Source organism: Onychostoma macrolepis, chromosome 10, assembly GCF_012432095.1.
Source record: "Onychostoma macrolepis isolate SWU-2019 chromosome 10, ASM1243209v1, whole genome shotgun sequence".
NCBI classification, from domain to species: Eukaryota; Metazoa; Chordata; class Actinopteri; order Cypriniformes; family Cyprinidae; genus Onychostoma; species Onychostoma macrolepis.
Window position 1 is genome coordinate 11,801,886 of NC_081164.1, and position 24,667 is coordinate 11,826,552.

The window sequence follows — 24,667 nt, forward strand, 5'->3', positions numbered from 1 at the left end:
ATTTAGACCACTTGAATTACTGATTTCTGTCAGGAGACTTCAGGGACTATATTTATGATGTTTCCCATTATTAAAACAACAACAAAACTGTCCTTACTATTACAGGCCGCTGATCTGCAGCAAAAGGGAATTCAATTGTTGTCATTTGTGTACTGCTAGGACTCTACCACTAGAGGTAGATGCACACACAGGGTTAAAACAGACATAAATTAATGATCATATTTCTTAAACCTGTCTTTTCTGACACTGATTCAAATCTCTTTCCACTATTATTCCCATCATCTGTTCACTTTTCCCCCCACTTACCTTTTCATGCCAGACAGCATGAGATAAATGCAGATGAAATTCTTGGGAGCTTTTAAAACAGTCCCATCTGGCTTTGACTTGTCCAAAGGACTGCCTGAGGCCTGACCCACGAGCTCCAGCTTAAAACAGTCAGAATCCAGATATGGACAGCAGCCCGATGATAAAGAAACTGGCAGGAGATTGAACAGTTAGTTATCCTTTCATCTGATTCCCCCAGTAGCTTTCTACAGATAATGAAAATCGTGTTTCTGAGGACAAACCAACAGAGCACCTGAGAAAGTGATGGTGTAATAAAGCTTTATTCTGTCACTTATAAAGATTTATACTGAGCTGTAGTGATTTAAAAAATGTGTAATGTTTGCAGAATATGTGCATAAATGCATCTTAATCATCCGGCATAAAATGTGGATATTTTATATGTAATGCACCTAAACATTTCCAGATGTCATACCATTGTAAGGGCCTCTGATTCTCTTCTTTCTGTGTCTGTAAATGTAGAAGGTCCTTCTTAGGCGTGCAGGGTTCTCACGGAGGGGGCGGATCCATAGGAAGCAGGTTGATTCTCTCTCTGTATTAATCTCCGTCAGTGTGTCATTGTGTGTGTTTGAGACAGAAAGAGAAGGGGAGGGCTGCTATAAAGGCCGGTTCCCTGTTGCTCGCTCCCATTCCTTCTGTTTTTTCAGTGGGTTTGATCTGCAGGGGATACTCCAATATGATACTCCTGTTTACGGCCACCTTTACCATCCTGGCGCTGTCCTCCCTGGACCAGGTGGAGTCTTCAGCATATGACAAGATAGTCACACACAGTCGCATCAGGGCTAAGAATGAAGGGTAAGGTTGATTGTTTTAAGGGTTCACCTTTGCTGGCTGGGAAAAGGTGGTTAGTTTTGTTAATACTGTTAATGGCAAATGTCAAATTACATATTAAAAGTTTGGGATTTTTTTGTTGAATGCTATTTAAAACTTTAACATTAAACAAAGACAATTTATGATACATTAAATGATTTTGCACCGTTTCTTGGACACTAATTTGTATAAAAATGAGTGAAATGTACCATTAGAACTTGTGTTCAAATTATTATTATTTATTTTTGCCTTTCACTCAGATTATGTAGATATGTAATATTTTTAATGAAAAATTGTATGAAATTGCAAAATTAGATTAAAATGTATTAAATAAAAAAAGAGAAAATACAAAACTGACATTTTCACAAGTCTCAAACTCCCACTGCATTTCATATTAAGTCTTATATTTATCTTATACACAGTATAAATCTATGTTCATTTAAGTAATATCTACATAAATAAAAGTATTTTATTGAATAAAAAACATGTGCATGTATGTGAAGCTGAAGCTGAAAAAATTTATTCCTAATTACATATATATATATATATATATATATATATATATATTTAATATACATGTATCTATTTTAAAACGTTAGAAATCTGTGTCATCAACATAATTCAACAATGCTGAATATTTGAATCTTTTTTATTTATTAACCATACATTTTTAAAACATAAATGGACTAAAAAGCAATTTTCACTTTGTTCAGTCAGCTATTTAAAGCAATTTGTCAGAACTTCTGTATAATCACCTGTCTAATTGAACACCCTGTGGCCTGTAAGTCTGTCATGTATGCTGATATCAAGCATCCCCAGAGGGTTTTCCCTTACGAAAAAGAAGTTTATTCAAGTGTGCTATTAGTATACTTCTTTTAAACTAAAAAATAGGAAAGTATACTTTTAGTCTACATTTTATGTACTTCTCAGAAATATACTTAAAATTACATTTAAGTATACTTGACTTATACTTAGAAAAAGTCTAAATATATGTGCTCCTAGAGTCCGTGTTTTCATTGTTATACGGTAGGGGCGCTAGTACACATTTTCTGTACAGAATTTCCAAAAAAAAAAAAAAACACAAGTGAAGAAGAAACTCAAACAACAGATGCTTCCACATGTATTCTAACATGATCATCAGACATAAAACAGCATCAAAACTGTGTAACGTTATGGAATAAAATGTTGACCAATGAAGAGTTAATAATGACTGTCAAGCTTTGGGGTGTTGATTGACTCCATCTACGTTTTCATTATCATTCTGAATCCAATTCATAGCCTTTTTCAGCTTTTTGTTCAAAATGTTGTTTATTTCTTTATTTTTTATTTATGAAACTTACCCACATTCAAGTGTTTATAAAAAGAATGCAAGAAGCTAGAATAAAATGTTTTTGTTTACAAGCAGATACCTTGTTCTTTCTTTTGATGTTTTGTATGTTCAGATATTCATATAACAAAATATATAGTTACACATTAATACCTAAATAGGGACATGGTAGTATACTTAAAGTATGACATAAAGTTCACTTTAACTAAAAATGCCACTACAAGTATTTAATTAGTAAACTATCGGTATACCTATACGTTCACTTTTAGTATAGTTGCAGTACAAGCTAAAAACATTGATGTAAACTAGTTGTGTACTCTAAGTTTACTACTGTTATACTTAAAGTATACTTAAAAGTATACTTTTATATACAAGAAAGTGGGCCAATTTAGTCCCAAGGAGTATTGAAATAGTACACTTACAAGTACACTGATATTTGTATACTTACTACATAAAATATACTTTACTTAAGTATGCTTAATAAAATAAACTTGAAGTATACAACTTTTTGGAAAGGTTTTGTAATGCATATACTCCCTCCACTCTCTTTTCCAGGCCCAATGTGTGCGCTTTACAGCAGGTCATGGGGACCAAGAAAAAGTACTACAGCACATGCAGGAACTGGTATAACAAATCCATCTGTGGCAAAAAGGCGTAAGTTATCCATCACTTTTCACTCTGACCCTCTCTGCTTTAGCGGGGTTTCTGCCCACGGTCTTATTAGAGGTCAGGGGTCACCGGGACACAACACCTGTAGCTCTGAAGGTGACGGTGGGTCATACTGGGGGTGTGTTCAGGGAAAGTGAATGAAGTAGAGACATTTGAAGCTGATTTGTACTCTTCATACAGATCAGTTTTGTTCTTTGTTTTGTATTAGTAATGATTCAAAACAGTTGGATTTTTGCCAAAACAAGCTGGCCAAGAGCATAAATACTCCCTAGAGCAATATGATTTATGATACAAAAACATATTACACTTTGGAGCTCTTCTCCCAGCTCGCAGCAGGATGAAACAACAGTTGTCAGCCGAGTGCATCTTACTGTACTTGTTTATGGCAGATAAACCGCAGCTCATGTGCGCTGACTTTGACATGTTTATTGTTGCTCCACTGGTTTCTCTCTCTGTTTTCTTCACAAACGCCACACTAATTTACTGCATGTTCACTGAGAGGATGATGTAAGCGTGTTTCTGGGCGCTGTGAGACTGTGATGGAGGCCTCAGGGACTGGTGACTAGTAATTGGCAGACAAAACTTTTCAGGCTCAACTCAGCCTTTCCACTGGCAGAGACCTGTTGTGTGTGAAAGAAAAGAGAAAAACCTTTGGCCTCAGGAAATGTCTGTGTTGGGTTGTGCAGTTTTTTTCTGTTATTCTCTTTTTTGATCTTCGGTATCTCCATATGTTCAGTTTCCATGTTTTATGAGGACATTCCATAGACGTAATAGTTTTCATACTGTACAAATTGTATTTTTTTTTTTTCCTTTACCCTAACACTACCCCTAAACCTACCCCTAACACAAAACTTTCCGCGCTTTTAGATTTTCAAAAAAATACAAAATAAATAAAATAATAATAATAATAATTCTGAATGATTTATAAGCTGCTTTCCTCATGGGACCAAAAAATGTCCCCATGAGGTCAAAATTTGCTGGTATTACTATTCTTGTAAACTACATTTGGTCCCCATAATGTAGAGAATACCAGGCGAACACACACACAATGATACTTTTTTATGTTTTTGAAAGAGGTCTCTTATGCTCAGCAATGCTGCATTTATTTAATCAAAAAATAAACAGTAATATTTTGAAATACGATTACAATTTAAAAGAGCTGTTTTCTATTTTCATATATTTTAAAATGTAAATTTTGAATTTTTTGTGAATGTTCAGTGAATTCTTCAGTATCATTCTAATATGCTGATTTAATTGTGAACAGTTTATTGGTGCTCAATAATTAATAATCGATCTTATTATCTATGTTGAAATTAGTTTTTTGCTGCTTTGTATTTTTGCGTAAACAGTGATATATTTTTTCAAAATTTTAAATAGAACAATTTGTAATATTATAAATTTCTGTCACTTTTAAAGAATTTAATGCTTCCTAGCTGAATAAAAGTATTAATTTCTTTTTATAAATTTTATTTTCTTACATTTTTTTTTCTTACTCCAAACTTTTGAATGGTAGTATGTCACAGTTTCTACATATTAAGCAGTAAAAAGGTTTTCAGAAAATAGAAATAGGAAAAAAAAAGTTATTAATTTATAATACATTTTATATAAATCATACAAAATATGTTTTATATTTTTTTCTAATCAATACATTCATTTATTTTAGATGTGGTTTAATTGTCCAATTGTACTATTACAATTAACTGTCCTTTTTGCGGCCACTGTATGTTTAGGACAATTGTATGGGTGTTGTCTCAGTGTGTTTGGGTGGGTGTGTGTGTGTGTGTGTGTGTCTTTAATCGTGCAGCAGCATGTCCAGGAACCTAAAGGATCGATTCTTCTTCATACCTGTAGTCTTCAGACATAAATTGATTTTGGAAGAGAGAAACCAAATAAAATATTCTCAGCTCCTTTTTTAAGCTTTAAATTATTTCATCTGTTGCCCTCAGTTTAGCCCTCTCATGAGAGACTTATAGAGAATCATAAAGAATTACAATGAGTCTCCTGCGAACTTTAATCAATCTCCTGTGAGATTTATGATACAGCTCAATTGTCATCCTCTTTCTCACCTGCAGTGTTGTTTTCTCCTGGATTTCTTCCAACATATATGGCTGCAGCCCCTCTGGTCACTGTAGGAAACATATGAAAGCAATTTTGAATGTGCCTGCTGGGAGGTCAATAATAAAGGCAACAAACACCCTGCCAGGCGTCTCCTCCCAGTTCCCCTGACTAAACTCTGGGCAGCAGTAGGTCCGGAGCTGCCCAGCTTGCTGTCTCTCCTCTGGTCGCACTGGGGAAATTTGAGTCAGGCTTTTCTCAGGGGTCCCGCTGGCTTCCTTTTTCCTTCCTTCACCGACACTGGGAACATTGTTCATTGTCAGGGGATGAACTCCTCCACAGCTGCAATGTCTGTGCCTCCAGACGCTATCATGATGATAAAAAAGAGAAATAGAGCAATTGAATCTGTGCAGTGTCAGGTGCGTGCTTCCAACCATATCGCTGTCTGACAAACAGCAGGCCTACATGGCATGATAATTCTCAAAGCCACAGATCTCTCGCTAAAACCAGTGAGGAACGGCATTAGTCATGGGAGAATTTTATTCACGCCATCTGCAGACAGCTGTTAGAAAGCTTCTTTGCTCTTTTTTAGTGCATTATAACAGCTTTTAGGCTACTAGCCAACCTTCAAATTACCGTGTTTACTCTTAATGAATATCTAAAAAGATCTTAAACAAGATTTAAATGTAAATAAAATAAAAATCGTTTATACAAATTCAGATATTTAGCATGTGAAGGAGATTTTGTTTTCTTTACCAGCCTTTTCCCACATACTAAATTTTTGGAAGTATTACTGTACTTTATTTTTACATGACATTTCACTTCAACATCTCTAGACATCACTGAGATTAAATGAAGTGCAAATTGAGAAATTTTGAAAGTATCTGGCTTATTTTTAATCTAATTGTTTTTTTGTTTTTCATGAGGAAAAGCATCCAAATCGTTCTCCTCTGAAGTTTCAGGAGAGATCTCTCCTGGGCTCAGATTTGCCAAAAGTTTAGTTTCAGTTTAAACTTGTACTTGAAAAAGAATTTTGGATCATTTTAAATGCCTACTACTTTCTCATTTGTATCGGATTTTACATTCCTTAAGGGATTTAATGAGAAATATCCAAAGCAAAGTTGACACTTGCATGAAATGTAACTGAGACCACCTGAGCCACCTTTTGAGCAATACATTTTCCTCTGAGATCAACCTGTATGCTCATGATGTGTTCAATAAACCACTGGAACACTTCAGATTTTTCCCCACTGCATGCCAGATACACTGTAGAAATACCAGTTGAAATTACTGCTAAAAATAAACATCAATCATACTGTCAAAACAGCCCAGAGGCAAGTGACCTCACACGTTTCAGACCGTACACTTTCTCTGTCAGGGCTGGCTCAGATTTGGGTTTTTGCCCTCTTATGTTGTCAAATTTTCGAGGATTTGCCGATGAGGTAAAACTGTGGAACCTGAGGTTTAGATTTACTGTCAACATTCCAAGGAGAAATGATCTTATTGTAATATATTAGGATATTTTTTGGTCATTGAAAGTGTACAGAGAGGGTCTTTTGGAATCTTTTCTAATTCATTAAATTGTGTTTTCTAAGTCTTAATATATAATGATGGTGAATTATGTAAATGTTTTTAAAAGTGTAGAGAATTCACATGAACTGAAAAAATGTTGGGTAAAAAACACTAAATCAATAACAAACCCAGATAAAAGTCCAGATGGTTGAGCAAACATGTTTTATATGAAAAAGACACATCTGAATACATTTAAAAATTAACAAGAAATGTCACGCGAGTTTTCAGGGCTTAATATGAACAAAATGTCAATTCCTTCCATTGTATATCAATGGAACAAATTTGGTAGGAATATATTACATTCTATAGCTAGCAAAGACAGTTATCATCCCATTGGAATATGATGTACATCAGTTTTAATATATTTTGACTCTTTCTATGCAGGATGATCTTATATGAGTGCTGTCCGGGTTATATGAAGTTAGAAGGGAAGCGTGGGTGCCCTGCAGGTCAGTATTCATTCATTTCACCAACAGAAATATATTTTCTTAAGATGTTTCTAGTCCGAGTGGTTGTTAGATCATTGCTATATGGTTATTGCAGTGTTCTGCGTGGTAACTGGATTTTTTCTATAATATTTTTTTCCAAGCAGCACAATTTTTGAGGTGTAATCATGATTGAAGCGAACATGACAAAGGTTACATATGGTTATTTTTACTGTTAAATAGTTAAGCACCAACAAATAATCACACGTTTGACTTCAGTTTAAGGTCATGCTTAGATTAAATGTTAGGTTATTCATTGGCTATGAGTTCAGTGGAGGAGAACATTAGCTTTTGTTCTCTAAACAAAATCCAGACCCAGCTGGCTGTACTTATACATGAGGTTAATGAGCCACAGCTAGTCTTGAATGAAGATTCGAGGTTCACATCATGCGAAAGGATACTCTATACAGTACTCTATCCTGTGCATGAGACTCTTTTGTTTATTTCCTTTACATTTTGCTCCAATACCCAGTGGCTCCTATTGACACTGTGTTCGGCACCCTGGATCTGGTGAACGCCAAGATCACCCAGCGATACTCCGATCAGTCCAAACTGAGGGAAGAACTCGAGGGAGCAGGATCTTACACAATGTTTGCACCCAGTGACGATGCCTGGGCAGAGTTGGATCCTGTGAGTCAAATTCCTGCCACGTTTTACTTCATTCGAGCCGCATGCTCGCTTTGCATGCTATGTTTAAATCGGTGATCAAATGTGCGTTATTAATAAGTGAAGCATTGACTGGAACTTATTAAAAAGAAATAAACTGAGGAATATGCCGTCATGCTGTCTTTTTTGTTTTTCAAAGCGCTGACATTTTAGAGTTGTTTCTGTATTTCCAGGCATCGAAAGCGGCCTTGGTGAGCAGTGGAAACACTGAGCTTGACAATGCACTCCGTTATCACATGGTCAACAAGCGTCTTCTCACCAAGGACCTGAAGAATGATATGACCCTAGAGTCCATGTATAACAAACAAGGCCTCTATATCAATCACTACTCAAATGGAGTATGTTACTTTTTTCTTCGAATTCATTGTGTGTATGAAACCGTGTTATTATTTATATATTGTTGTAGTATTTAAAAATGTTTTGATTTAGTTTATTTTAAGATATATTTTCATGTTCATGTTTTAGTCACTTTGTTGTGTGCATGTAGTTTTTTATTTGTTTACTTAAGCTAATTTATTTTTATTTCAGTTTTTGTTGTAGTAATTATATTAGTTCAGCTTTTTTATTTTATTTTCGTAAACTATTTTTTATATTAACATTTTTATAAATATTTTTAGTTTTAGTTTACAATTACAAGACTGTTTGCACCTATAAGATTCAACTATTATTTACTCACCCTCATGTCTTTCCAAACCTGTAAGACTTTCTTTCATCTGTGGAGCACAAAAGATATTTTGAAGAATGTTTTAACTATTTTTATGCAAGCAGGTCAATAGAGTCCAAAACAACATTAAAAACTCAGATATTTTCCAAAATATTTTCTATGTTAATTTTTGGATGAACAATCCTCAACTACAGTTTCTAAACTCTTTTTCAACAATTTTGCAGGTTGTCACTGTGAACTGTGCCAGGATCATTCATGGCAACCAGGTGGCGACTAATGGAGTTGTGCATGTCATTGATCGGGTCATCAGCGTCGTAAGCCAGACGATCAAGGATGTGATCGAATCCAACGATGATCTGGCTTCGCTGAACGTATGTGTTATCATAGCCATGTTTTTGTAAACAAATATGATGAAAACTCTTTGGAAGCTCTATGAACTTTTGAAAAAAATACAAAATACCATTCCTCAGCAGGGTCATATGATTTCAGAGAGTGATCTTGGAAAACATTTTGTTTGTGATGTCTTTTATAGACAGTTGCTTTTAGATCAGGTCTCCAGGATCAACTGGCAGAACCAGGACACTACACACTTTTTGCTCCAACCAACGAGGCCTTTGACAAAGTAGACAGTGATGTCCTTGAGAGACTTATGAGTGACACAACTGTACTTCAAGGTAAACATAGAGCACAACCACAGAACATCATTTAGACAGTATAAAGGAAAGGATTCATGTTGAGGTGGATGGAGTCTTGATGCACTACAAAGATAGTAACAATACTGTTACTGTGGATTCATCACAGTAAACCTCAGTGCAAAATTTGGGGGTCTAAAAGATAGTTTTATTCAGCAAGGGTGCATTAAATTGATCAAAAGTGATACACTGTAAAAAGTGAAAGTTGACTTAACTTAAAAAAATTGAGGAAACCCGTTGCCACATAATACTTAAAAAAAAAAAAAAAAAAGTTAAGTGAACTTGACAATTCAATTAACTTATTTTTTTAATTATGATTTACTTAAAAATTTTAAGGCAACGGGTTTCCTCAATTTTTTTAAGTTAAGTCAACTCATCACTTTTCACAGTGTAGTAAAGGCTTTTATAATGTTTCAGATTTCAAATTTATTTTAAAATAAACAGAGAAACCTGACAAAAAAAATGTATCACTGTTTCCACAAAATATTTATTTCAACATTGATAACAGTCTTAAATGTGTCTTGAGCAGCAAATCAGCATATTAAAAGGGTTTCTGAAGGATTATATGACACCAAAGACTGGAGTAATGATTCCACTTTGCCATCACAGGAATATAGTACATTTAAAAATATATTAAAATAGAAAGCAGTTATTTCATATTGTAATAATATTTTACAATACTAATGTTTTACTGTATTTTCTATCCGATAAATGCTGACTTGGTGTGGTTAGCATAAAAGACTTCATTCAAACACATTTAACAACCAACCCCAAACTTTTGAACAGCAGTGTATGTGCACACAAAACATGCACATAATGAATAATCACCTTCAAAGTTTTGAAAGACTAGCAGCCTCGTGTTTTAAGTAAACTGCACAAATGCAGTCCAATCCAAGCAGTGGCACATTCTCAGACGGCGGGCAAACAGCAGATCTGGCCGCAACCACGCAAGGATCCAAAACCAAGTTTGGTCAAGACCTCTAAGGCTTCCTGATGGGAAATGCTTAGATGCTGAATAATACTTGATCTGATTCTGGTGAAAAAGATTGAATATTTTGTGGTCAGACGATCGTAAATGTTGTAACAGACAAAATCTGTGATGACTGAAATTATCATTATAGAAAAAGCATTAAAAGAAAATAATGTAGAGACCTATATTCCAAAGCAAAGACTAGCTTTGAAGTAAACATGCAGTTCTTCTGAGGCCAATTATCTTAAGACCTCACTTATGTAAATGCTGTGTGAAAAAACGCAAATCATTAGAGCAGATCAAGCATCAGGGTTCTGGTTTAAAGGCCTACGGCACACAGACTGATTTTCTTGTGTATTTTGTCTACTTAAATTAGAATTTTTTAGCATGCCTCATTTTAGGCAAGGCAACTTTATTTATATAGCACATTTCATACACAGTGGTAATTCAAAGTGCTTTACATAAAAATAATAAACACAACAATAAAAACAAGGAATTTTTAAATGAATTTAAAACAGTTAAGAATAGAAAATGATTATACACAGTGCAATCAGTTCAGACGTAGCACAGTGCTCATTTGACAAATGCACAGCTAAACAGATGAGTTTTGAGTCTGGATTTAAATGCGGCTAAAGTTAAACCCTTGGTGTTTCTCGATCCTAATGATATGAGTGGTCTGTTAGGTTTATATTCAGTGAGCATATCTGCAATGTATTTAGGTCCTATGCCATTGAGTGATTTATAAATGAGTAAAAGTACTTTAAAATCAATCCTAAATGTAACTGGAAGCCAGTGTAAGGACCTAAGGACTGGTGTGATATGCTCAGATTTTCTGGTTCTAGTCAGAATCCTGGCAGCAGCGTTCTGAATGAGCTGCAGCTGTCTAATGGTCTTCTTTTAGGCTAGAAGGGAAAGACCACATAGATGTATAAAGTCAGCATTACATCACTTCTGGCTCTTACAGGATCTTTGGCCCTGTCCAAATGGCTCACTTGATGTGGACCTGCGGTCTCGTGGACTTTGCTCGCGTGTGTACATGATGTTCACAGGACCCTAGCAGTGGTTCTCAGCCTTTTTTACTCCAAGGCCCAACTGTCCAAGATAATAATCAAAAGCCCTTCATTTAGGCCAGGGTATATTTTATACTTCTGCTGTAATGACAAAACTTATTTCCAAACTTTTTTGTTTTTACTCTCAAACAGCACTTCCAATAAAATATTTTAGAGCTTGACAAAATTATATAGTCGGTATAGAATTTCTATTGGAAATGTATTAATTTCCATCACTTTTTCATGTCTAGAAATCATTCTTTTGAAATTCTCACATATATCCAAGTTTTCTAAGAATGTGGGAACCCGAGGCCTCATAATATGCACAATTGAGTAACAATTCAACTGCTTTTTACTTATTATGTAAATTAAATGAATTCATTTATATTAATTATTTACTGAAAATAATAATTATAAAAATAATATATGCTCTTGAATTTAAGATGAAGTGGAAATTTAAAAAGAGAGATGCATTTAAGACCATTTTTGTCTATACAGTTGTTTTCTAAATTGTTAAGGAATATTTCGGAAACTGTTGTACGTTCACATTTAGGTTCATTAAATGCACATCTAAGTTAATAAGGGAGAAATACAATCTCAATTAAAGGGACAGTTCACCCAAAAATGATAATTCTGTTATTAATTACTCACCCTCATGTTGTTCCAAACATCTTCAGAACACAAATTAAGATATTTTTGATGAAATCCGAGAGCTCTCTGACCCTGCATAGAAAGCAATGCAACTGACAGGTTGAAGGCCCAGAAAGGTAGTAAGACCATCGTCAAAATAGTCCATGTGACATCAGGGGTTCAACCGTAATGTTATGAAGCTACGAGAATATGTTTTGTTCGAAAAGAAAAGAAAAACAACAACTTTATTCAACAATTTCATCTCTTCCGTGTCAGTCTTCAACACACGTTCACAAGAGTACCACGATGCATGCCACAGCTGACTGTTACCCAATAGCCCATGTGGTAAAGTTTAGAAGTGTAGATGAATAGGACCTGTCTTAGGAAGGTTGTTTTGATTTGGATTTTGCTTTGGCAAAGCACTTAAAGTTGTCAGACTGCACATACATGTACAGCTTAAACAGATGCAGGAAATTGGCAAAATGAGCTCAGCTGCTGGGAAAGTGATATCACAGCTGATGTAAGAGTCTCAGGTCTCCACCACATTGCCTCCGCACAGGAAGACCTGGGCGGGTGTCCCATTGGATAACATGGACTTCTGTGTTTTTAATTCTCTCTAGTGGTCTATCTTGATGCTTACTGGACTGTGACGATAAATACATCTCAACAGTTCAGGTCAGTGCACTGCTTATCTTTCAATCTGTCACTTAACCTTTCTCCATTTCTCTTCATCTGTTTATTTTTCAAGCCCTTTTGAAGTACCACCTCCTGAACTCAGTGCAGTGCTCTGAGGCCATTATGGCGGGCTCCGTCTATGGGACTCTTGAGGGCAGTAATATTGAGATTGGATGTGATGGTGTGAGCCTTACTGTCAATGGTATCAAGATGGTGCTGAAGAAGGACATTGTCACCAGCAATGGGGTCATTCATCTGATCGACCAGGTGCTCATGCCTGACTCAGGTGAGACTCTGTACCTGCCCACTGGGTTCGGCTTGACTTTATTTTTACATTCTTATGTCGTGCATTTCTATATATTAAAATATACAAATTTATTGTCACAGATATAACATCTAAATCATTTAATGTTGTGATCAGTGTGTATCTTGTCTTGCAGCCAAGCAGGTCATGGAGCTTATAGGCAAATCTCAGAGCGTCTTCAGTGACATGGTGTCTGAGCTCGGCCTGTCTGCCGCCATGCAGCCTGAAACTGAGTACACTATTCTTGCCCCACTGAATGGAGCCTTCTCTGGTGAGTTGACCTCATGACTCTATGGGCAAAATACAGGATGTTTCTGCAGAGATAACTGTGAGCGCTCACCAGGAGTCTGTTTTTCTTTTTTTGTTTTTCTTTTGGAGGAGGCCTGAATAAACTAATGAGAAATATTTAAAATGTTACTATGTACTTTTTTTTTTTTTTTTACAAAATATATATGCACTGTATTTTTTTATGTATATATAATAAATTAATATATAATAAATATCATCATAATTGTATAATTACAATAATTAATCATTAATTTTATTAATTTGATGTTATTTTTAATAATATATGTTTATATATTATTATATTTGTTATATTATATTTATATATAATTTCTAAAAATGTAAACAAAATTATAATGTAATACAATATAGACAGAGAGAGAGGGAGACAAACATGCACTCACAGACAGACAGACAGACAGACATACAGATAGATAGATAGATAGATAGATAGATAGATAGATAGATAGATAGATAGATAGATAGATAGATAGATAGATAGATACAAAAAAATCATTTTAAAGCATTTTAGCATAAGGCTGCAAAAGATGAAAAATATACAATTTGTATTTTCAGTTTGTAGTTAATATAGGTACATTTCTAAATGCCCCACAGTCTGCTTAAAATGTCACAATAACTTGTCTAATAAGTGTCCTTACCTGTCACACAGATGAGGTAATGTCCATGGATCAGCGTCTCCTGAAGATTATTCTGGAAAACCACATTGTGAAATTCAAGGTCTCTCTGAGTGACCTCTACAGCGGCCAGCTTCTCGAAACCCTGGGAGGAAAACTCCTCCGAGTCTTTATTTATCGCACGGTGAGAGAGAAAGACTTATTGTCTAAGAATTAGTGAAGGATTGAGGACCTGCAAACAATTATTGTGTAAACTCCATGGGTGAAAACAAGCACTTTTTAAATGTTTACTATGCAGGCAGTTAAATTTTATATTCTTGTTTATTTTAGACCTTAAAGCTTTCCTTGTCTAACTACATTGTTTTTCAATACTCTGCAAAGTGTCCAAGGCACAGCTATCATTTCATTCTCCTTTTTATGTGTATGTTTTAGGCTGTGTGTATTGAGAACGCGTGTATGGTCAGAGGCAGCAGAGAAGGCAGTAACGGAGTCCTTCATCTCATGCGAACACTGATTCAGCCACCCGAGACAACCATCTATGAGCTGCTCTTGAAAGACGGACGCTTCAAGTGAGATTATCATCATAACTTGATATCATTTCTATTATTAAGTGTTTATTAAAATGAAGAAATATTGATTTATTTTTTTATTTATTACAAGCATAAATAATTCATAGACTGGCTGAATTATTCCAGAATCTTTCTGTCTCTGATGGAGAGTGCTGGACTGACAGATCTGCTGAAGCAGGAGGGATCGTATACAGTCTTTGCTCCTGTAGATGCCGCCTTTGGCACCCTGACAGAGGAAGACATCACTCTTCTGAAAAGTAAACCTTTTGTTCTCTATTTTTTAGATTATATCCAACTTTTTCTAGGTCTGTTTCCTCACTGTGACATTATGTCTATTCTGATATCCAGGCGATATCAATGCCCTTAGGGCGATCCTGCTCTACCACTTTAGCAATGGTGTCTTTATTAATGGAGGCTTGGAGGTTGGAGTGACTAATCTTCTCAAGACCATTCAGGGAAACAACCTTCAAGTTCTCTCTGTAAGTACACTGGGATTGTTATTTCAAGATAGGATCTTTTATCGGTCAGGTTTTTTAGGCACTAACCACAAACCAAATTTATCTGATTAAACATTGTAATTAGTGAAAATGTAGAAATTTCCTCAAATGTCGGCTTTATCCCAACAGTCATTATGATTAAGATGTCCCGTAATTAGCTTTTCCAGTTGCAAGATTAACGGCCTTTGCACACTCCATAATAAAACTCTAGACTCTGAAAGAATGACTTTTAAATTTGAGCCAATACTAATATTTTGGTAGCACAAGAGAGGAAGGACCTGACATACTGTTATCGTCAGACAATGCAATTAGACGCAGCACAAATTTCCTGTGTCTGTTCTCAAAAAATTCCATGAACCAAGTCCAGACCATTCACGTAAATCCAACCAGGAAACATATCAGCAGGTTAACATTGAGCATGAAGCTGACTTGATTATAAAAAACATACATCATCTCATCCTAATTAGGGCTAAGAACATTTCTCTTTTTGTGTTTGTGTATAGCTGAAGGTCTATGACATAGGGCATTTTTTTGTGTGTGTATTTGGAGCATGTAATTTATACACAGATATCTCCCAAACAAGGAAATTACCTCTTAATAAGATGTCCTCTTAATAACTTATATTTGTCTGTATGTTTCAAACAGCTTTATAAGATCATCTTTTTGATCATTTTTTTTAAATGTGTGTGTGTGTGTGTGTGTGTGTGTATGTGTATATATATATATATATTATATATTTAAAAAATAAAACAATACTATTTTTAACTTTTTATATATAAGATCATTTGTTTAATTACTTGTAATTTACATACAAAAAAAGTCATTTAATGATTAACACCATCTTATTCTCAGGTTAACAACTCCATCCATGTAAATTCAGTGGAGGTTCCAGATTTTGATCTTATGGCATCCAATGGAGTAGTTCATGTAGTGAAGACCATATTATATCCTCAAGGTGAATTATTAACAGCAATGAACATGCACTATATGTGAATATATGTTCAAAATGTCACCATCATTTACCATCAAAATCAATTGTCTTTATCTTCAATGTTTTTTCCACTCTTATATAACTACAGTTCCTGAGCCATAAGACACAGTCCCTAGAGCTTAATAAAGAATTTTACTGCATTTCACAGATCTTCCAGTTGGCCGTGAAGACATATTGATTCTGCTGAGGAGACTCATCAAATACATACAGCTGAAGGTACAGCAGAACACACATCGTATCTGAACACTGACTCGCATTATATAACTGATCCATCACAGTCCAGTACATCACCGAACAAACACACATACCAGTTTTATCAGTTTGTTCTATTTTTTGCTTTGGTTTGTGTGTAGTTTGTATCTGGATACACCTACCGTGAGATTCCACTTACATTCATCAGTGAGTTCAGTTTCATCCCTCATTTCTCTTTTTATGTTCCACATAACATAATAACATTATCAATGGCATATGGATTACATTGGACATGCTTTTTATTAATAAATATTGTGTTTCGCCTTGCAGAGAGGACTATAACCACACATATCATTGAGAAAGGTAGTACATTATTGCATTACTTTTTATTTTATTGCTAACTAATTTATTTTCTAAATGCTAACTCTTTTCCTCATCCACTTACCCCTTTTCTACATCTATAAGCATTTATTCAGTATATTTGCAATACTGAGCTCCTCAGGCAAGTCCTTTTCTGCCAGCTGATTATTCCCAGCAGCATTTTTAGGTTGCCTATTTGTAAAATTGTGTGTTTACTCAATCATTATCCAGTACAACAAGCCTGGACTTTGTCTCAGCTGCATTTCAAGAAAACTGATTCTTCATAGAGCCCCAGAGGAGAGCGAGCACATGTTATTCTGTTGGCTGCAACCAGCACTGGCATCTCCTCTGGCAGTCGCTGGACAGATACAGCCGATAAAGAGCCATTAGAGACAGAGAGGGAGAGGATTTTGCCTCAGACCATGGCAGGAGACCTATGTGTTGGGTAGGAGTGAATGTCAAAGTTCAGGATGGTAAAATTTAAATGGAATTTATGTAAATTGATGTTATTGGAAACTTGGCTTAAAATGTATATTCGAGAAGGTAAAAACTGATTAAAGCTTCGGTAATGGCAGTGTTTTTTAGAGTTACGACTTAAAGCAGAGCTTTGGATCTCAAACTACAGTAGCAGGCATTCACTGGCTGCCTTTCTTCAAATTAAACTCCCACAATTTTAAAGAGCTAATATGTGTAATTGTCAGAGCCCAACATTGGTTAATTCAATACTTTAAATTTACAGTATAGAATATCAATATACTGACAATAGCTAAAATTGTAAATCCTTTTATGTAACTTTACAATCGTAGGTCATGATAAATCGGATCTAGAATTGCCAGAAGCTTTGCGAGGGTATGCTGTAAAAGACCCAATCCCATAGCGGGACTCTTATTTATTAGTAAATGATAGACAGACTTTTTCCATGAAAGATCTTTTTAATGACAAAGTTAGTTCTAAATGAAATACAGATGGGACTAATGAAAGTCAAATCATTTGGAGTCTTTGTACGGCTGAATTTAATAAATCGATGTTACAGTCTAACATTTGCATGTGTCATTTATTTACTGATCTGTGTGTGTCACAGTGGTTCCAATCTGTCTTTAAAACCACTCAGAGTAGAATCAATATCGTGTCGAAGTATATTATACTCTATTGAACATTCAAAAGTCTGGGGACTTTTTTTGAAAGAAATCAATGCTTCATTTTCAGCAGGTACCGATTACAATTATTTAAAAAAAAGAAAACACACACAGCAGTGACATTAATAATGTTAGAAAAGGTTAGTATTTCAGATAAATGCTGCTCTATTGAAAATCACAGTTTCCACAAAAATATTAAGCAGCATAACTGTTTTAATTATTAGCATTATCAGGACATATGAACTTAAAAATGATTTAATTGCGATTGCTTACTTCTTCGATCCCTAATTTGGGTTATTGTCTGTAATGTAGTTTTATTTTGTACAGTTATTTCTTATATGCAGTGTTTTCACACTGTTTGAATTCTATTATGAAGCACAAAGTACCATTTAAGCTGAGCCTGCAATCAAAAACATCACGATCCTGATCCACAGCCAGTTCTTCCATGTGCACTATGTCTTAGCTCATCTTTGGCAGAATATACATTTATGTTTTATAAATCCAGCAGTAGCACGAAACGTGACCCTTGTTGTAGTGTCTAGAAAGAAAAGCTGGTCTGGTGTTCATTAACAGCCCTGACAGCGCCAATGATTATTAATGATTGGCTTAGACTTCCATTCTCATCTTTGATCATTTACTTGTGATTCATATCAGTAAAAGCAGCAAGGAGAAATGGCACAATGGATTCAAAACCATTGGAAACAAAACAAACTTTAATTTAATGAAGTTCCTAAACGTAAGTTAGGGAGGAGCGAGCCCATCTATTCTTTCAATCGACAGCCAGAGTATATAAGCAGCTGCTTACCTTTCTCCAGTCTCAGCTGTTCCAGCATCCCTCCACCTCCCCAATCTCCACCTTCTTCTTAGGTACCTTGCCCTTTGTAATCATCCTATATCAAGTCCGTGGGGGGGTATATCAGAGCTCGAGTTGAAGCTGCTGCATCGAGCCCCTCATCAGTGGACAGCAAGCCAAATAAGTTTACACTCAATTTCCTAAAGATTATATGGGCAAACGAACTCGTTAAATCAGCATAATAGTAACTAAAACGATAGCCATACTTTATGCAAAGAAAAAAAAAATATCTCTAAATAATTGGTTTTTCATAAGTACTGAGAAGATTTTTGGAAATGTCATGGTCTTGACATGCCACCTGATGGGATCTCTACTTTTCCCTTAGGTCCCAAGGCCAAGGTGGTGATTGAAGAACCAAGCGTCACCAAAGTTACAAGAGTAATCAAAGGAGAAAAAATCGTCACAAAAGTTACACAAGTGATTGAAGAAGATCCAAACGTCACCAAAGTTAGACGAGTGATTGGCGGAGAACCAAGCATCACTGAAGTTACACAAGTGATTGAAGAAGATCCGAACGTCACCAAAGTAACACGAGTGATTGAAGAAGATCCGAACGTCACCAAAGTAACACGAGTGATTGAAGGAGATCCGAACGTCACCAAAGTAACACGAGTGATTGAAGAAGATCCAAACGTCACCAAAGTTAGACGAGTGATTGGCGGAGAACCAAGCATCACTGAAGTTACACAAGTGATTGAAGGAGATCCAAAGTTCACCACAGTAACACGAGTGATTGAAGGCGATCCGAACGTCACCAAAGTAACACGAGTGATTGAAGGAGATCCGAACGTCACCAAAGTAACACGAGTGATTGAAGAAGATCCAAACGTCAAAATTACACGAGTGACTAACGGAGATCCAAGCATCACCGTAATCACCGTCGGAGGAGAATCAGGTATTACCAAAATTTGATTGTTGATGAAGGAAAGCCGTCCATTACAAAGGTCCCATGGCTCATTGAAAGTATGTCCAAACTTCATTAGATTAAAGGAAAAGTTCACTCAGATATGAAAATCATTGTGGCAGATTTGGAGAAATTTTGCATTAGATCTTTTGCTCAACAATGGATCTTCATGGGTGACTCAAAACAGTTTTGTGATAAAAGCATCACAAAAAAAATCCATAAGTAATCCACATTACTCCAGTCCATTAATTCACATCTTGTGAAAAGCTGCATGTTTGTAACAAATTCATCATTAAGTCTCTATACATAATATTGCTTTCGTGTCTGAATCAGGAGATAAATATGCACAGGAATATCCACCATTTGCGAGTGATAACAGTCCAAGACAGTTAAACTGGTTGATTTTGATATGAGAGGACAACAGAGGACTTTTTCACTGGAGGATTATTACCTGTATATAGCGTTATTATGGATCATGGACTGTTTTTTAGACAGAAGTGACAGAAGTTAAAACTTCTTAATGATGGATTTGTTTCTTACAATCATGCAGCTTTCACTTCACAAGACATTAATTGATGGACTGGAGTCATGTGGATTACTTGTGAATTATTGTGATGTTTATATCAGCTGTTTGAACTCTCATTCTGTCGGCACCCATTCACTGCAGTGGATTCATTGCTGAGCAAGTGATTTTTTTAATTGTTGGATGAACTGTTCCTAAGGTTAATTTTAAAATAACAAACCTTTATTTTTTTGTAACTTTTTTTTTGTTTTTGCCTTTTTTGCTCAGCTCACAGTGCCTCATCTGATGGTGAAATTGACGCTGAGGGAGAAATCAAGAGAATCGTGGGCGAAGGTCATTAATTTTAACAGCTTTATTTGGTTGTGTAGTTATATGTTGTATATCACATCATTACGTACATTCTTTTTTGGGTTAAAATGGGCAGTTGCTTTTATTAAACATTTGAAAACTGATTCTTGTGCAGTAAGAACTGGATTAGAAAGAGACACTCAGCATGTTCAAGTCTGTTCTCAAAAGAAAATAGACAACTTAGCAATACTTTTACAGTTTCGTTTGTTTCAGAATTGCTGATAAAATATTCTTTCTGATAAAACATTAAAACATTGTGTGTCTGTGTTGTAGATGTAACCAAGGTGCAGATGTTTCAGAGTGGTGACGTACGCATCCTCCAGGAGGAAGATATCCAACAAATCACTGATGCGATCACTCAGGGAGGTTAGTCCAAGAGAGTTTTGTATGAGTTATAGTTGACATGTTGATAATAAATGGCTATATTTAAGCCTCAGTGTTGCTGAAATGATCAAAGTTGCCCTTTCTCTGACATTAACTGCATTGTAGACTCTTTTTAGTGTTATTTATTTTAATCTAATTTATATATTAGTAAAGTATTTTTAATCAATTTTTAGTGATTTTGTTCTGTTTTTCTATTTTAGTTTAGCTTTTCTAATTTAAGTTTCATCTAATTCATTTGTAGTTTATTCTATTTCAGTTAATAAAAAACATTTTCAATTGGATACAATTTGTTTATGTATATAATTGTATATAAAGGGTGATCAAACTCATTGACACTGACTCGGTGACACTTGAACCAAGAGACTGTACTTAAATCTTCCCCTTTAGCACAAATTTTTCAGATATGTCTTTCTCTACTGCCAAACAGTACAAACAGTAGATTATACTACCCATAATCCTTGGCATATGTAATAATCATGTTCTTTCCCGCATTGTTTTTTTTTTTTATTCCACTGATTCAAACATTAATGTGATTTATGATTTTGAAGGGCTTTGGGATCTGTAAGACTCTTTTGTAGCTTCCTAAAGAGCTTGACGTTTTTATTGAGAGCAGCTGTGAACGCAGTGATTCGTCCTCGTTTAGTATTGTTTAATGTTTGTTTGTCTGTCTAATTTTATGCCCATGGATTACAATCTCTAGTTACGTAACAGAATAAAGCTCCGTTGGTTTTCCCATGGCTCATACACATGGCTCTACTCCAGATGTTCTTGATTTAACTCCATACTCTATGGTTTTGATTCGTTCTTGGCAAGATCAAACTTATGATTCAGCTAAAAGAAAAAAGAATCAGTTTTAGGACCTTTAAGCAGTACAGCTAAAGTAAGATTAAGGCTTTCATTATTGACTATTACTCACTGATTTGGCTTGTGGTTGGTTTGACTTTCACCCAGATGTTTGTTCATCCATTGTTCTCATGTCTCCTTGTTCTCAAAGGTGGACCGGGGATCACTACTATAACTAAAGTAATCAAACCAGGGGTCCAGGTTGTTGAAAGTAAGGCCTAATAAATCAAATGATGATATGATGTGAGTTAAGTTTTGCTCAGATGTGTCACTGACTTCTGTTTTTGCTTGAAGCTGAACCAGGGCTCACCACGTTTACTAGAGTAATTAAGAAAGACCCTCAGATCATTAAAGGTCAGACACAATACGTCAAACAGTGGTAAGATGCAGTTTAAATTTTCAAACCAAATCAAATATTCATCTTTTTGTATTCAAAGGTGCACCAGATGTGGAAACCACTGTTACCGGAGTAGTTCAACCTGAACTGCAGATAATTGAAGGCAAGAAATGATTTTACACTTCTGATACTACAGATTTTAGTTTCATTTTAGCGTTTAATGTATGTCTTACTTTATGTATGAATTATAAAAGATGCCATGACTAACTCCAAAACCTGCCGATAAACAAACAGTACTGACATTAGAGAACTTGTTTTAACATTAAATTAAAGTCAGTATTATAACGAATAAAATCCATTTGTTATGCAAGGCAAAGGCGTTTCCATCGTACAAAACGACCGCTGCTGACGCAGCTGACTGACATCCTGTCCTTGTGTTGTGTAAAATAATATCATTTACAGGACAGTAAAGACTTTATAAATGAAATAAAATGTATACAAACCTTTATTTTGCTGAAGAAGTGCCCCAAAACGACGGGGGTGCTGAGAACCGCTCTCTTCTATAGGATGCAAAAAGCCCGCGCACTGCTCAAAAATGAGCCAACAAGCTGAACCCAGCATTTTTTTACTGGCTTCAGTTATATTAATTATAATGATAAAAATCATAATATCTGATTTAATATTATAGCCTATATAATATGCATACATGATGAATTATTATTATTTATTTATTTTTATTCTTTTAGGACCAGATTTTTCAAAGATTGTATCTTCCAAGGATAGTCCAATCTTTGAAACAGAATCAGAGAGAATCACGAGAATCATCAAGGGTTAGTGCTTTCACAACTGTGAATAATATGAGGACAGATCTAATGCCCAAGGTTTAATTGAATTATTTTTCTTCTTAGAGGGCCGTTCTAAAAAACGAGCTGCCATCAGACAATCACAAGGTATGTGTTTCAGCTTATTAACATCTGTTGTTTTGTTTTTGTTTTTTTGCTATTTGTATATCAATTAAGACACTTACAGTACACATTTTATTTTACCATAATCGAGACCTTCATAATACAAAGAGGAAAATGAACCATAAATGTCTAGATCAGCTTTGTTTATATGTGTGTGTTTGTGGACTAAAACACAGGAAACGCAAGGCGGAGAATGAGACAAGTCAGGCATCACTCCAGACCCAGACAGTGAGATGAATGAGGCTCACTCTACCAGCTAAAGTGAAAGACAGCGTTGTAGAACAGTGTGTTTGTCCTGCAAATACACTGTTACTTCAAACCGCATTGAATGTTTACACATTACGAACCAATGCAGTAATATCTTGGATATGTGTGGCACACCCCCCACTTCAACTCAGATAAGGGGTACTTGAAATGGTGGTGGTAATAAAGAGAGATATTGGTCATTTTTGTTTGTTTTTTAAGCTGTTTATATTGTTTCTTTGAATATACAGTGAGGAAAAGAAGTATTTGAACACCCTGCTATTTTGCAAGTTCTCCCACTTAGAAATCATGGAGGGGTCTGAAATTGTCATCGTAGGTGCATGTCCACTGTGAGAGACATAATCTAAAAAAAAAAAAATCCAGAAATCACAATGTATGATTTTTTAACTATTTATTTGTATGATACAGCTGCAAATAAGTATTTGAACACCTGAGAAAATTAATGTTAATATTTGGTACAGTAGCCTTTGTTTGCAATTACAGAGGTCAAACGTTTCCTGTAGTTTTTCACCAGGTTTGCACACACTGCAGGAGGGATTTTGGCCCACTCCTCCACACAGATCTTCTCTAGATCAGTCAGGTTTCTGGCCTGTCGCTGAGAAACACAGAGTTTGAGCTCCCTCCAAAGATTCTCTATTGTGTTTAGGTCTGGAGACTGGCTAGGCCACGCCAGAACCTTGATATGCTTCTTACAGAGCCACTCCTTGGTTATCCTGGCTGTGTGCTTGGTCATTGTCATGTTGGAAGACCCAGCCTCGACCCATCTTCAATGCTCTAACTGAGGGAAGGAGGTTGTTCCCCAAAATCTCGCAATACATGGCCCCGGTCATCCTCTCCTTAATACAGTGCAGTCGCCCTGTCCCATGTGCAGAAAAACACCCCAAAGCATGATGCTACCACCCCATGCTTCACAGTAGGGATGGTGTTCTTGGGATGGTACTCATCATTCTTCTTCCTCCAAACACGTTTAGTGGAATTATGACCAAAAGTTATATTTTGGTCTCATCTGACCACATGACTTTCTCCCATGACTCCTCTGGATCATCCAAATGGTCATTGGCAAACTTAAGTCGGGCCTGGACATGTGCTGGTTTAAGCAGGGGAACCTTCCGTGCCATGCATGATTTCAAACCATGACGTCTTCGTGTATTACCAACAGTAACCTTGGAAACGGTGGTCCCAGCTCTTTTCAGGTCATTGACCAGCTCCTCCCGTGTAGTTCTGGGCTGATTTCTCACCTTTCTTAGGATCATTGAGACCCCACGAGGTGAGATCTTGCATGGAGCCCCAGTCCGAGGGAGATTGACAGTCATGTTTAGCTTCTTCCATTTTCTAATGATTGCTCCAACAGTGGACCTTTTTCACCAAGCTGCTTGGCAATTTCCCGTAGCCCTTTCCAGCCTTGTGGAGGTGTACAATTTTGTCTCTAGTGTCTTTGGACAGCTCTTTGGTCTTGGCCATGTTAGTAGTTGGATTCTTACTGATTGTATGGGGTGGACAGGTGTCTTTATGCAGCTAACGACCTCAAACAGGTGCATCTAATTTAGGATAATAAATGTAGTGGAGGTGGACATTTTAAAGGCAGACTAACAGGTCTTTGAGGGTCAGAATTCTAGCTGATAGACAGGTGTTCAAATACTTATTTGCAGCTGTATCATACAAATAAATAGT

The 24,667-nt window shown here is 35.8% G+C and overlaps 1 protein-coding gene across 4 annotated transcripts; it reads left to right on the plus strand.

The window, feature by feature from the left end:
- Positions 1–804: 804 nt before the first annotated feature.
- postna (periostin, osteoblast specific factor a) lies at positions 805–23,253 on the plus strand. Of its 4 annotated transcripts, XM_058789335.1 has the most exons (27): positions 805–861; positions 990–1,137; positions 3,035–3,133; positions 7,160–7,224; positions 7,733–7,890; positions 8,100–8,264; positions 8,815–8,961; positions 9,123–9,264; positions 12,680–12,892; positions 13,047–13,181; positions 13,866–14,014; positions 14,263–14,399; positions 14,526–14,656; positions 14,748–14,878; positions 15,749–15,851; positions 16,036–16,103; positions 16,241–16,286; positions 16,410–16,442; positions 18,754–19,323; positions 20,123–20,188; positions 20,477–20,569; positions 21,582–21,641; positions 21,725–21,784; positions 21,868–21,930; positions 22,514–22,597; positions 22,676–22,717; positions 22,909–23,253. In XM_058789335.1, the coding sequence occupies exons 2-27, from the start codon at positions 1,019–1,021 to the stop codon at positions 22,962–22,964; spliced, it is 3,135 nt and encodes a 1,044-aa protein (XP_058645318.1). In that variant the 5' UTR covers positions 805–861; positions 990–1,018; the 3' UTR covers positions 22,965–23,253. The 4 variants fall into 4 exon arrangements, 3 of the variants coding, with proteins under 3 accessions (XP_058645318.1, XP_058645317.1, XP_058645316.1); XM_058789334.1 differs by lacking the exon at positions 805–861 and having other exon boundaries at positions 942–1,137; XR_009273107.1 differs by lacking the exons at positions 805–861; positions 20,123–20,188; positions 20,477–20,569; ... (4 more) ...; positions 22,676–22,717; positions 22,909–23,253 and adding an exon at positions 16,671–16,884 and having other exon boundaries at positions 942–1,137; positions 18,754–18,860.
- Positions 23,254–24,667: the final 1,414 nt, after the last annotated feature.

Coding starts and splice junctions, on each gene's coding strand:
- postna (XM_058789335.1), top strand. CDS start 1,019: ATGATACTCCTGTTTACGGCCACCTTTACCATCCTGGCGCTGTCCTCC. Junction 3,134..7,159: donor TCCATCTGTGGCAAAAAGGC/GTAAGTTATCCA, acceptor CTTTCTATGCAG/GATGATCTTATATGAGTGCT. Junction 21,642..21,724: donor AGGGGTCCAGGTTGTTGAAA/GTAAGGCCTAAT, acceptor TTTTGCTTGAAG/CTGAACCAGGGCTCACCACG.